We start from the raw sequence: 14,066 nt of genomic DNA, 5'->3' as shown, positions 1-14,066 counted from the left end.
CGGGGTCCTACGCCTCAACTATGTCGCGTGGCCTGAGCTTGTTTCCGCCGCTCTTATCCGGAAACAAGGTACATCCGAGGAGTAGAAAAAAATAAGCAGCCAGCTGTGCGTCATGCGTCCTACGTGCACTGGGGTACAAACACCGCTGCAACACGGATGCGATCTTTACACCGCCGTGTTCCCAAACACCAAGCGCCTCGGTGTACAGTGCAGCCCTGTCCACCGCCAACAACTCCGCCAGCAAATCTGCCTGATCCGCATCAGTCATAGCACAAAGTCGTTTACCGTCAACACGAATCCCAAGAATGGCCTCGACATCATGTAACATGATCGTCATCTCACCGAACGAAAGGTGGAAAGAGTTTGTATCCGGCTGCCATCGCTCAACGAAAGCCATGATCAGCGTAGTGTCAATCTTATCGTGCATGGTGGCAGGAACGTGATTCACCCCAGTGCCCTGCAATCGCTCGAACATCTCGCTCTCCGCCGGCCAAGCCTCAGCCCATGTACGCAAAAAGCTACAAGTCTTTTCCCGGGTATGACATTTCAACAAGCCCGTCACTGAAGGCCTCTCCTGGTCCTCCCAAATACGGGTGCTATGTGTCCTAGAAAGCTAGGAATCACACTCCCGTCTACAGGCCCACCGGGCACCTCACTCCTAACAACCCAAGAATCATTAATGGCCCTCGACCGTTTTCTGCTTACCCCAGGCACAGTGGACGCATATGATGTGCCAGATCTACTAACAAACCTACCACCCCTACCCTTACGCACCTCTACCATATGTGTCTCGTACATGTCATCAACCCTCTGACTGAATGGACCGTAATCATCATACGATCCACTCCCATCGTCCACATCCTCATCCTCATATGCGTCCTCCTCCTGCTCACCCTCCTCAACATCATCATCTTCATCCTCATCCCGACGGTGGATCCGTTCTCTACGAGCCGAGGCCAAAATACCACGGGATCTAACATGTCTATGCCCCGACCTCTCCACTGAATAGCTTCTACTAAGAAGGTCTAGATTCTTCCCCGCACCATGATGAACCAGTGAATTCTACAAAAAATTAAGAAAATATATAAACATACAAAAGTTTTTTAGAAAAATAAATAACTACCTACACATACAAAATACCAACACTTACAACATATCGTCATGTTTATAAACATAAAATTAATAAACATTAAAAAAAATCAAACACATAAAAAATAAATAGGACACAAAACAAAAATATTTAAAGGTGAAACAAAATTTCTGATTTAAAAAAAAAATTATTTTAAAAAGTTCAAACAAAAAAAAAATTAAAATATATTACACATACACAAATACACACATAATACCCTAATGTATTACACATTTTTAAAAAAAAAAACAATTACACATTAACACAAAGAATTTCCACATACTACATAAATTAAGACATAAAAAATTTTTAGACATCAAACATAAAAAAATTAAACATTAACACAAAAAATTAATCTGATTTTATAAAAAATATATATACTAGATTTATAAAAATAACACATAAAATTAATAAATATTAAAAAAAAAATCAAACACATTAAAAAAAAATTAGACATAAAACAAAATTATTTAAAATTAACACAAAATTTCTGATTTTCCAAAAACAAAATTAATTTACAAAAAAAAAAATCATATATGGCATGTGGGGCGCCTAGCCAGGACGCCCACCCACTGGCGGTGGCGCAAGCTTCGGCAGCCATAGCCAGTGGGCAGGCGCCTGAACTGGACGCCCACCCGTAGGCGGAGGCGCCAGATCTGGCAGCCAGTGCCTATGGCCTGGCGTCTGGTTTAGACGCCTCTCCGTGGCTGGGCTTCCAAGCCACACGCCCCGCCATCGGCTTTGGCTGTCGGAGCTGGCGCCGTCGCCTCTGGGTGGACGTCCAGTTCAGGCGCCCCACCTTCGCCGCTTATTTTTTTTAAAAAAAATATTTAAATAATTACATAATTATCTTGCCACCAAGTCGCCGCCTTTCCTCCGCCGCCGCCGCCGCCACCTCTTTCCCTTGCCGCCTCGACATTGTCGTAAATAAATTTTTTTTAGAGAGGTAGACCTTCTGTTTTTTTAGAGTGATGTAGAGAGTGGTTTTTTTTAAAAACGAAAAGGGCAATAAGGTCACTTCAATACAAATTTGTGGGCTTTATATGGAGAATTGCGGGCGATGTTTAGCGATTCACTAGAATAGTCCTTCTAGCTCTTAAGAAAACATCCACAACATTCATATTAACACTACACTACTATTGCTCGTTTAGAAAGAATTTTATTAACACTCGATTACTTGATCATCTAAAGAAGATGGATTGTGTTGAAACTCAAGAAGTTTTAGCAACAATTGAGATTAGTCACCTCACTGTTCAAGAGCAAGATAGTTGTGAAACAACTCCAATTTTGATGCAAGAAGATCCAGCCACATATATGGTCTCTCAAGCATAGAGGTGATCATCAATGGCATGACCCGCTACCCCGATCCGACCCGACCGAAAAAGTGCTAGTTTAGGCAAGGATAAAACATAGTTATAGTTTAACACCAACTTGGTCTTAAAAAGCCCAAAAATCCCACTTTGGCCCGATATATCTGACACTACTTTGTAGGTTTGAGTACAAGTTTTTATGCATAGGCCAGGCCCAATGCGATTGTAATCATCATAATGTGAAAGCAAGTATGTCAATGCCCCTTCCAAGTTCACTAGCCCTTTCCCTATTGAAGTCTATTGCTCGTCTAAATACATCTTACTCTCAAAATTAGATAATATTTGTCTCTTCCTATCGTTCCAGATCTAGAAAAAAAAAATATGATTCTCTAAAAAGTAGAATTCCCTCTGTTTTTACTTACTCTTAGTTTTGTATGATGAGTGGCTCGAGAAGAAGAGCATCTTCCCCATCGAAAATACTTGATTTCCTAATATTCTCTGGCAAAATGAGTACATTATTGAAGACATGCGCTTAATCCTCACTCATTTCAATAGCTACATCATCTATCATAGCTATAAGGATGCCAATCGTGCACACCTTATAACAGATTGTATAGATATTGAGTGTGTAACAATTCGATCTAGTCTTCTTTCTGTCCTTTCTTTAACTTATTAGGAACTCTTCTTGTGAGGAGAGTTTCTTATTGTTTCTTTTTCTTATCTTAACAAAAATATATATTAATTATATAATTTAAGAATTGTATCCATACAAATAAACTTTACTAAGCATATAAGCAAAGGAGAAAGAGAACTATGCCTAGAGTTGTTGAATCAAGTTTGAGATTGGTTTCAGATCGGATTGAATTAGTCTTGGACTTCTAGTCATATCAAATTATGATTTACGCATGACCATTGTATAGTTGTATCTATAGGTGCCAATTTAGATACTTGGGTCGAGTCTATTTAAAAGTTATTCAGGTTAAATTATTGTGTCTGCATGAGTCGAAACCTGAATTGGGTTTTTTCTGGTCAGATTGGATCGAGTTAGTCGTCGGGTCAAGTTTTGATACCCCCAATTGTATTTTTCCAAATCAATTGCACAAATTTCTTTTTCAAGCTACTTCGGTTATTACCAGATTCTAATCGAATTGGATCATTTTTTGACAACCCGGCAGAACCCCAATGGACAAAAGTAAAAATCGGGCCAAGAAAGTGCTATGACCAAAAGGCCCAAGCTTCACATTCGATCCAAATGATGTGGTATTCCAAGCACTCATCTAGTAAAAATTAAAGATCCAACGGTTGATACAAACCCTATACTTTCTCTATATTTAGGTCACATTACTCCCCTCTAACCCTCTCTTCATTCCGCCGCTTTAAGCATTCGCACCTCTCCACCTCCTTCATCTTCTCTCTCTCCTCTCTTCAGCGCTTCCTCTCTGCAAAAATGGTGAATTTTGTCGATACCTCTCATCTTAATATATTCATTTGCGTCAATTTCTCTTTCATTTCATCACTATTTTGTTCAGATTTCGTTTAGGGTTTAAGGATTTAGGGGTTTATGCCGAATTTTTGATTAAACTATTCGATGATTTTATGCCATTTCATTACTATTTCTTCAAATTAAGTATAGGGTTTAAGGATTTAGGGTATTCTACGGATTATTTGATGTTTATTTGATGAAATTTTAATTTTTTATAGGTTCTTCAAAACGATGTTGATTTGTTGAACCCACCAGCGGAGCTTGAGAAGAAGAAGCACAAGCTCAAGCGTCTTGTCCAATCCCCAAATTCCTTCTTCATGGTATGAATTTCTCTCCTTTTATTCCTTTGTTTTTCTTATCATTTCAATTTTATCTAATTTTATTTGTTTCTAATTATTTTTATATCTTGGTGTTATTTTTGTGGGGTTGATGTAGGATGTTAAATGCCAGGGATGCTTCAACATGTAAGTCTTTGATCTCTACTTTTATTCATATTTGTTTTTAATTTTCATCATTTTTGCGCAATTTCATGTGTTTAGTTTGTTATTGAGGACCATGATTAGGTGGTGAATTTCAATTAATTTAAAGTTTGAATTTTGTTGTTTATAGTTATATGTCTATAATTGTGTTGGTTCGGAACATATATTTTGATTATATCTCTGTTAATAGGATGTATAATGTTGTGTTCTGTTGCTTGCACTATTGTACGTCTTTGATTTTTGAGTAGTGATTGTAGAAATAGATAGATAACAAAGGCTTGAATATTTAAAGCCTTTGCCTTTCTTCGAAAGAGTTGTGTGTTGAAAGGTTTTAAAAAAGAAGTATTGAAACTCTTAATTTGGCCATTTCTTTTGGATTAAGGATTGCTAGGAAGTTTTATTTCCAATTTAATCATTCATCAAATCTGATGAATGCCTAAGTTACAGAGATGGTTGCTGTTATTTGTATTTTGACGTGTTTTTCCTTCTATAATAGCCCTTGCTTTATAAGGCCTCTGTTTGTCAAACCTAAAGTGTAAATTAGCACAATGTTTGTATCCTTTTTTTTTTTTTTTTTTTTAATACGGAAATGATGTGTGCCCTGTTCTGATTTCAATCTCTTACCCTTGCCATTTAAGTGAGATTTGTTTTGAATACCAATCATGATACAATGACAATATTTTTAAGAAATCCCCAAATAGAATTGTTTGTAATTTGTGTATCTGGTAGTGATTCTTTGCTCGGTAGGCATATCATGTATGATTAGTATTGCTGTTTGGTTGGGAAGGTTGTACTTCCTTAACAGAATTCTGCCTTTTCACACGTTGATCTGTCTGAATTTGGTTCTGCTTCTCAAGTTGATTTCTGTGTATATTGATTAATGTTCTTTATTTTAAATTCAGAACCACCGTCTTTAGCCACTCCCAGACTGTTGTGGTGTGCGGTAATTGCCAGACAGTTTTGTGCCAGCCCACAGGAGGTCGTGCCAGACTTACTGAGGGTTGCTCTTTCAGGAGAAAGGGAGACTAAACAAATCCTTCAGAGTAATTTTGTTACCAGAAAGAGTACGTGCTTAGCCTTGAGTTGGTGAAATGAAGCATCCTTTTGTCACTCCATTTCTGTTACTTTTTTATGTTTTGAGGCCCATGTAAGTGGCTCAGGAACTTAATTTAAATGGTAGCGGTAGTCTTATGGTATGAGATGATTTTGTTTTAAAAGTTTGTGATAATACTATTGGTTTTTTGAGTGACCGTTTGGTTGTAGTGACTAGCAAAATTTTGTTATGCTGTTGCCTTTTTCTTGTTTACCTAAAATTTGAATCAGGATTTGTTCATTTTGATCATTGTTCACACGGTGATATGCTATTCAGATTGCAAGTGTTTGATGAATAGTAGCAGGTAAATTTCTCAATATAATTGTTGTACAAAATTTCCAATACTAGTCATCAATTGTACTAGCTGACATGGTGGTACAGCTTGTAAAAAACATAGGAAGATGTGGAATAACTAAAATTTAGACATGGTGGTAAGACTGGTTAAGGCACTTGATTTTAATCTATCTTGTGGAACTCAGTTTCTCTTTTCGGGACTCTCTGTTGTACTTTTACACAGATCTGCACTATATTGGACAATTGAAATTAGTACCTTAAACCAATGTTAAGGCCAGAGCTTTGTATAATGCACTTATTTTCATGATTCAATTGATGATATGGATCCTGTTAGACCTAAATTCAAGTAATAGACAATCCGAATATGTTCAAACCTTTGTACGGTGATTTTTTCAGTTGGGTGAGCAGTATGATGCATTTCTGCTGCATCAAAGTCAGCCTGACCTGCTGCCTCAGCCTGAATTTTGGGCGGGCTTTCGGTAGCTCTTTCCAACATGGCTCAAGTTCTTTTTATTTTTTAGATGGGCTTAGGCACTCCTTTATATGCATTTTTAGATGATTTTTTTTGGCTCCATATGAAAAGGCCCAAATGGCCTGCCCTTTTTGTGCGGGTTTGGACATGTGATTTTCGGCTTGAAGCTTAGCCCGCCACGATTTGAGGAATGGGCTATTTTTTTGGCCTTGACACGGCCCGACTCGCACTTTGAACAGGTCTAGTGTTGAACCACAATCTTTAACGCTTTTCCTTATTCATTTAAACTACTCCATCAATAACTACGAGGCATTTTAAAGGGAGGAAAGTTATGTACCTATTGGTACATAATAGGGGCATAATGGTAACTTAGTAAAATAAAAAAGTGATGAGACAACCTATTATCACTTTAATTTTCAGGTTTTAATTGTACCACTAGTGATTTTAATACCATTACAACTACTATTATATTTTTACACTCCATTGACATAATTTTAATATCTAGTGGTACATATATTAGCTTCAAAAATATACCATTGTAACAATCTTTAGTGTAATTTTAACTATTTACAGTACTATTGTAATAACAATGATACATTTCACATCTCAGTGGTACTAATGTTAATTTTTAAAATATTTACAAATTGTCATATTATGTACCAACAAATACATAACATTCTTCTATTTCTACTTCATTCAATAACTATATACTTCCTCTGTCCCATAATATAGTTCCTGTTTATGTTTTGTCACGATATTTAAGAAATAGGAGGAGAAAGTAGATGAAGTACATTAATAAAAGTGAAAAGTACAATTATAGACAATAGTTAGAAAGAGAAAGTGGAAAAGAGTACAAGGCATGTGCAAAATTCAAGGGTAATGTAGGTAGTACAATGAATAAAGTAAAAAAAATGAGGGTATAATGACCTTACATACTATCTAAAAATAGAAATAGGATCAACATTTTAGGTCTCCAAAATAGGAAAACAGGAACTATATTATGGGACGGAGGGAGTACTAAAAGACACCATCAATGACACGTGTCATCTCCTGGCGTGTCTTTAAATTTTTTAATTTTCTTGTATTATTTTTGAGAAAAACCCTTTTTTTTTTTTTAATTTTTAATATTTTTGTAAGTAAAGTTATAATTAGGTAAAAAAAAAATTGACTAAAATGTAAATGACCTTAATGTAGAAATTATGTTAATTATTGTTTAAATCTTTAATTTTAGAAAGAATAAAAAAAAAAGTAATTACATTATTAGGAAAAATATCATATAGATTACACTACAATCCATAATTATAATAAAAAAGATCTTGGTTAATTACTTTTGCCAAATAAGTTATTATGATATTTAATTAGAGTTCATAACAGGAGAAAAGTTAAATAATGAAATAATATTTTGCTGGAAAGATATGAAATAATATTTATTTTAGGTTGTATGGTTTTAGATAAAAAAGTAGAGTGATTTTAAAGTGTGTAAAAAGAAAAATTATTCGCGAGGTTAGTTGCATAGCTTTAAAATTTTCATTTAATTAACAAGAAAAGTAATACTATAATAGTACCACTTATACATAAATATAATCATATGATTAAATGAATAACTCTTAAGTACATATTTAGCTAATTTGCCTTTTCAAGATTATGTTTCATTTTAGTAAATATTTAGTAGTTTAGTTCACACTATTTTTGATTTTTTTTTACACTAATTAAAATAGTGCTAAATTGATAATAATATTGAAAATCACTGTACATGCGTGGCACAAGACCTAACTTAGTATTTACTATTATTTTGTCGGTAATTAATCAGGCTCTTCTCTTTTGATGTAGCTTTTTCATAATCGGAGTACATCATGCTATATAGTTTGCTTGACTCCATGTGGATTTTGTAAAAAGATCAACTCATTAATAACCAATCACAGACTTCGATCTGCAGCTTAAGCAAGATTGGTTTTTAACTTTATCAAATATGATCCTTGCTTGTCACTTAACATTGTCTAGTGATAATTAGGTTTTGTTTTTATTAGGTATAGTTGTCAATAAATGGTGCTTTTATTGGAGACTTATATGAACATTGATTAGTGTTGATTAGATGAGTTTAGGTCACCTTTGTGTATAACTCCCTTTTCTTGTGTCTTTCAAATGAAACGCAAGTTATTTGTTTTTCTCAATGTGTCAATAAACCATTTTGCAGTGTAATTTGATACATTTGAAAACTTTTTAAATTACAGTACATTGCTATGGTATTTGAGGTCGTGTGAGATTATTTATTGTGATTTAAAAAGTATACTGAGGAAGTGGTTGAAAATGTGTTTAATGGTGAAGTCCAGGCTATCATGGAAATACTCATATTCAGGACACTTTATACAAATTGTCACGATTTCTCTAACTCGAGTGTGACTTTTTTGATGAGCCTAATATTCCCGGTAGTGAGCCTATAATATATGATTGTAACATGATTTATAATAAGTTCAATAAGAATTAGTAACTTACCCAAATTTAATTTTATTATATTAGATTGGATTACGATTTTTATTTGAACAGTGGGCTCCCCTTCTCCTACCCAAATGGATCCTCAGAACACTTTTAGTTAGGGTTTGGGGGTGAAAATCTAACTATGCTTGCTAATGGTTGATCGAACCTAAATCTACCGCAAGTGGACGGGTCAATTACTGTAAATATAGGGTGAGCAAGGTATCGTATCCTCAAGGAGGTCTAATCAAATACCAAATTAAGAAACTATAATATTATTTAGACGACAAAAATATGGTTGGATTAAAATTAAAATACTACTACTAAAAACTAAAAACTAAATATGTAGCCGGAATAATAATCAAATATGAGGAGTTCTAGGTTTTGGGTTCACCTTTTACTTTTCTACCAATGAATATAAACTAAATGTAGGGTTGAAATAACATATTGCAATGATCGAAATTCCTATAGTATATATTCTCCTCTTCCAAGGTAGAATACGTATGTCTATATCAATCTTATGTCTACTTCCGTGATCATAACAATTATCATAAACTCATTAAGAACATGATTTCATATAAAAGACCACCTCAAATGAATAACTATTCCTAAATTTATTCTACTTGACGTTGATAATCCCACGAACTAATATTAAACTTTCACTCCCGCTAATAATTTGATACCTTAAACGTACAATCAATTGGCCAGATAAACTATACAAATTAAAATCAAGATTATCAAATTGCAATAATATAAATCAAACCCAAACAAAATACTTCAATCCATTGATAAATTAATAAAAGACTACACTTTTAACCTAGAACAAAGAAATCTAGCAAGCCATGAAAATCAATTCAACCCAATTGTATAACAATGACAAATTAATACTTGACATAATAATTAATCAAAGTTTAACAATTAAAAAGAATGAGGAAGAATTAAACTCCCAATCAAGATGAACTCATCTTCCTCCTGCACTGTACTCTGTTTCGCGGCTTCCCTCCGTATTTTTTCTTCTTCTCGTATGTTTAGGGGTTTTTAATATACCCTCTAATCTCTCCAATTTTCTGGGATTTGGAAGGAAAAATCCTTAATTAGGATAAGGATCCCCTTGCTTTTAGATAGGATAAGTGGTTATTTTTTTGATGATGAAGATGAAGATGAAGGTTGCTGGACTTCGGTTTTCATGGAAGAGCTGCTACTTCCTCTTTATCTTGGTTTGCTTCTTCCTTGTTTTAGTGGTCTTTGTTGCTAAGTCTTTTTATTTGATGACTTCCTTCTTATCTTTCACGTGCTTTTCTTTATTTCCTTTTTCTTGTCTTCCTACAAAAACACACATAAAAATAATATTAAGTATTAATTGTAAAAAATAGCTATAAAATAAAAATACTCTTTAAAAATAAAATCTAAAATGACTACAGTAAATAAATTCATAAAAAAACTATTATAAGGTCGTTATAAGACTAATATTAGGAATAAAATGTGATATATTACGCACTTATCAATGGTTTATTAAGTAATTATGGGAAAGAATAAGGTTTTTAGTAAATCTTTAAGTTGCTTTGAAATTTTTTTGTATTGATGGTAGCCACGTAAATTCATGCTAAGGATTCTAAATTACTTAAGTCAAATTACTAAGTGTAGATAGATCTTGCCTGTAACACTCTAGAAATTTTCTTCCTTTAAAATACCTATTTTGTCATTTTTAAATACGAAATAGGAAATAATTAAGGCATTACTGCTACCGTGATAACGGCTAAGGCATTTATCAAAGACATACATCGGAAGACATTTTCAAAACCTTTTCAAATTAGAAAAAAGTCCAATATTCAAACCAAACAAAAGTAAAGTAAAACCAAAGTAAAACGAAGTCAAATCTACAACTTGAAGCCATTATAGGCCCTTTCAAAATCAAGCGAGTATTTAAAACCAATGCGTTAGTGTCATCAATTAATTAATAAATATTCAAAGCAAATAAATCATTCATATTCTACTAGAACCTAGAACAAGATTCGCTTTTTGCTCAATCCCAAACATGAACATGCTGCAACACCTGAAAAACTTTTCTTTAAACTGTTCCTACTACTCGCCATAAGATATGGGTCATCGTAGGGCCAAGATAAAGACAAAGCCAACATAAACACAAAACTCAACAATTAGTAATGCCGAGTAGATAAGCGTAAACAAAACACACTAACATGATAGCATCCTAGCAATAACAATAAAACTTACCTTTCCTCATAGTTCAACATACAACAATAGACAAAACATGGACACATTACTTTATTTATTTTGATTACGCATCGAACATGTTTCCAACCAAATCCCTGCCCTAACGAATTGGGGTAAATTACTCCTGGAGCTATCCGGGTAGGCACCAATGTCACATGAAAGTGACGGACGTCCCTGCGCATAATAATAATAAAAGGAAAGTACAACGTCCTGTACTCCCAATAGAAGCTATGGTTAAATATAAAACACCATAATTCTCCCCATATGTTCATATTCAAGCTATATACGTTCCAAGAGTTTTGGTGCGTAACTTCTTTCACTCTACGTTAATTACATTTTAGACTTGGTGATGACTCTCAATCAATAAAACAATCAATAAAAACAATCAATCAACATGAATCACTCAAGCAATCAAACATTCCAATTTAAATCTTGAATAATTAGTGACCACATCTAATTTAATGTTGAACCCTTTTTAAAACTACCTCACTGTAGAAACACCTTAAGCGCATAAAGCACCGCAAATCCTATCCCTCGGTGTATAAAAACCATAAGTGTACGTAGGCACAACAATATAAATTATCCTTGTGTGCTAAGACACTTATGTAGCTTAATTCCCATGCTTAAATGCATCAATAAAGCATAATAAAATTCCCTTTCAATATTCCAAACTCAATTAAATATTTAGTTCAATTAACCACGCTCTTAATCATGCCAATAATAAAAGTGTGGTCCATATACAATATTCGAACATCACCAATTCCAACAATAATTCATTCTAAATAATCATGCCTCACAAACCAATACCAATCCAATTCAATTCCACAAAACCAATTCAATCCAACAATTCCAACCAATTCCTAGCATGATACTAATTTCTTAGAAATAATCAAAATAAATCCTAGCATGATTCTACACGCTTAATAAATTCCGAGTACGCGTATGTACCTCGAATAAGCTCTTAAAGTAGTCGTACAAAGTAGAACAAAGTCTCCTACATAGACGAGGGACAATAAAAAATACATTCATTACCCTTGTATACACAATTTCCAGCAACTTAAACTTACTTTTAATCATTCTAAATAAACTAAAAATTATTTTAAAACCCTTAAATAATCTCCCTTATAATGGTTAATTAAAAACCCCTTTTCAAAACTCTATAGGTAGCACTAAGAACAAATTTCTAGCATTTTAAACTAATCAAAACCTCTTAAACCTTCATTAAAAACGTACTTTTATACTCAATTATTAGTTATAATCAATGATTACAAAAAATCCCCAAATTAGTTTATAAAAGATCCCTAAACATCATGTCTTGAATAAATTAAAACCATCACTTTATAATCTTTAAAAATCTGAAAATTAACCCATGCTAAAATCTAAAATTATACTTTTTAATTCATTAAAACATGACTTTGATACTAATTAAATATATTTTGAACATTTAAAAATCAAAACCCCATAAATACATTATCAAAATAATTAAAATAAAAGAGGAGAGATAAGGAGGGTCATGCATGGTGGCTGATCGGCTGGTGGTGGCCGCCCATGGTCGCCGGCGTCGTGGTCTGGCTGCCGGTGGCGGGTTCGATGGGTGGGGCCGTGAGGAAGCATGGGCATCAAGTTTTCCTTGTGAGAACCTCACGTGAAGGGCAAGGAAAAAGAACCAAAAAGAAAAGAAAGAAAATTAAGAAAAGAAGGAAAGAAAAAGAAAAGGAAAAGAAAGAAAAAGGGAAAATAAAAAAAAATAATATACTTGGACCATTTGAATTTTGTGTGGGAGAAGATTTTGGGGATTGAAGAGGTATTTATAGAGTGAGGTAGATTAGAGATATTTGGGTCTCATAAGAGATAATATGAGTGAAAAATAATTGGCCCAAATAAATAAAAAGGATGATTGGGCTTAATATGGACACAAGGTATAATTTGGTTGAGTAAGTCTTGATCAAATATGTAACTCATTTTATTTAAAATCCATAACTAAAATATTTTGTCCCAAAAATATATATTATAAGTAATTAAATAATTTGAAAAATAGAAGAACCAACCTGACAGACACATCTTTTTCCCTTTTTGGGGATAAAAATAAAGGGGTATAACATTGCCCCTTGAGTGGTTTGAATAAGGCCTTGTTTTTTTAATCTTCAGAATAATACAGAGCAGATTTCAGTGTAGCAGAGCAGCTCAAAAGAAAAGGGCCTAATCAGGTTAAGTTTGTTTGAATTGGTAAAGTACGTATTTGAAATTGATATTTTGTGTGGATTTTGATAAATCGTATCTTCATTGTTTATTGATACTTTGATATGAATTGCAATAAAAAATTGAGTTATTATCTACTTCATATTTAGGATGCTTAATAAAGGGTCAAGGTAGATTTTAAAATGCCTAATTCCCTCCCAAGTTCTCTGTTATTTCATCTGTTTCTTAATAATCACAACACTAGACGAAATAGTTAAAGTGGTAGTGCTATTTATATATTTTTTTTCCTATTTGTGGTAGTTATTCAAAAAAAAATATTTTAATTGGTAATTGTTTGCAAAACAGGTACTTTAAGTGATAGTTCTTGGCAAAAATTCCAGTCTTAAACTTTCTTTAATGTTTTGCTATTTTAGTTTTGATGCAGGTGCATGGAACTTGGTGATGGAAGTTGAAGAAGTGCCACGTGTTGTGACACTTAGCCGTGCCAAATCCTTGGTGGTCACCTCTCGGGGTTGACCATTATCAAAATCGAGTAATCTTTTGTTTTCTTTGAATAACTTTAAGGATCCTTGCGTTAGCCAAGAGAGGAAACATGTCAGTTTTTCACAAATTCAATCAGTCATATCTTCTTTATTATAAGGAATTTTCGAGTGATTCAAATTGGAAATGAAATTAGAGTCAGAAAGTTTTCCAATAATTGGTCATATGCCTAATTTGAGTAAGAAATGAAGAAGTTATGAATGTTTGAATATTAGCTGTTTAGCCTGTCACGAAGAGCGCCCGCTCTCGTGGTCGTCAGTTCAAGTTTGGCAGAAGTGAGGAGCGCCCGGTGCTACCCTCTAGAGCAGCCGGTCTAGCCCTAATGTTTTAAGTAGACGACTTTGTCTGTTTTATACTTATATT

The 14,066-nt window shown here is 33.8% G+C and overlaps 1 protein-coding gene and 1 long non-coding RNA gene across 2 annotated transcripts; one reads left to right on the top strand and one right to left on the bottom strand.

The window, feature by feature from the left end:
* The first annotated feature begins 3,730 nt into the window (after positions 1-3,730).
* On the top strand, positions 3,731-5,743 carry LOC110727175 (40S ribosomal protein S27-2). The gene is made up of 4 exons (XM_021906729.1): positions 3,731-3,889; positions 4,141-4,242; positions 4,358-4,386; positions 5,304-5,743. The coding sequence occupies exons 1-4, from the start codon at positions 3,887-3,889 to the stop codon at positions 5,428-5,430; spliced, it is 261 nt and encodes an 86-aa protein (XP_021762421.1). The 5' UTR covers positions 3,731-3,886; the 3' UTR covers positions 5,431-5,743.
* Positions 5,744-9,485: 3,742 nt separating this feature from the next.
* On the bottom strand, positions 9,486-12,895 carry LOC110727174. Its single transcript, XR_002512494.1, has 2 exons — positions 10,733-12,895; positions 9,486-10,055 (listed from the first exon to the last, which is right to left on the bottom strand). It is a non-coding gene; the product is annotated as an uncharacterized LOC110727174 (long non-coding RNA).
* Between the last annotated feature and the right edge of the window lie 1,171 nt (positions 12,896-14,066).

Source organism: Chenopodium quinoa, unplaced genomic scaffold, assembly GCF_001683475.1.
Source record: "Chenopodium quinoa cultivar QQ74 unplaced genomic scaffold, ASM168347v1, whole genome shotgun sequence".
In the NCBI taxonomy this organism is placed as follows: domain Eukaryota; kingdom Viridiplantae; phylum Streptophyta; class Magnoliopsida; order Caryophyllales; family Amaranthaceae; genus Chenopodium; species Chenopodium quinoa.
This window is presented reverse-complemented; position numbering and strand designations above follow the sequence as displayed.

Coding starts and splice junctions, on each gene's coding strand:
- LOC110727175 (XM_021906729.1), top strand. Junction 4,243..4,357: donor CCCCAAATTCCTTCTTCATG/GTATGAATTTCT, acceptor GGGTTGATGTAG/GATGTTAAATGCCAGGGATG. Junction 4,387..5,303: donor TGCCAGGGATGCTTCAACAT/GTAAGTCTTTGA, acceptor TTTTAAATTCAG/AACCACCGTCTTTAGCCACT.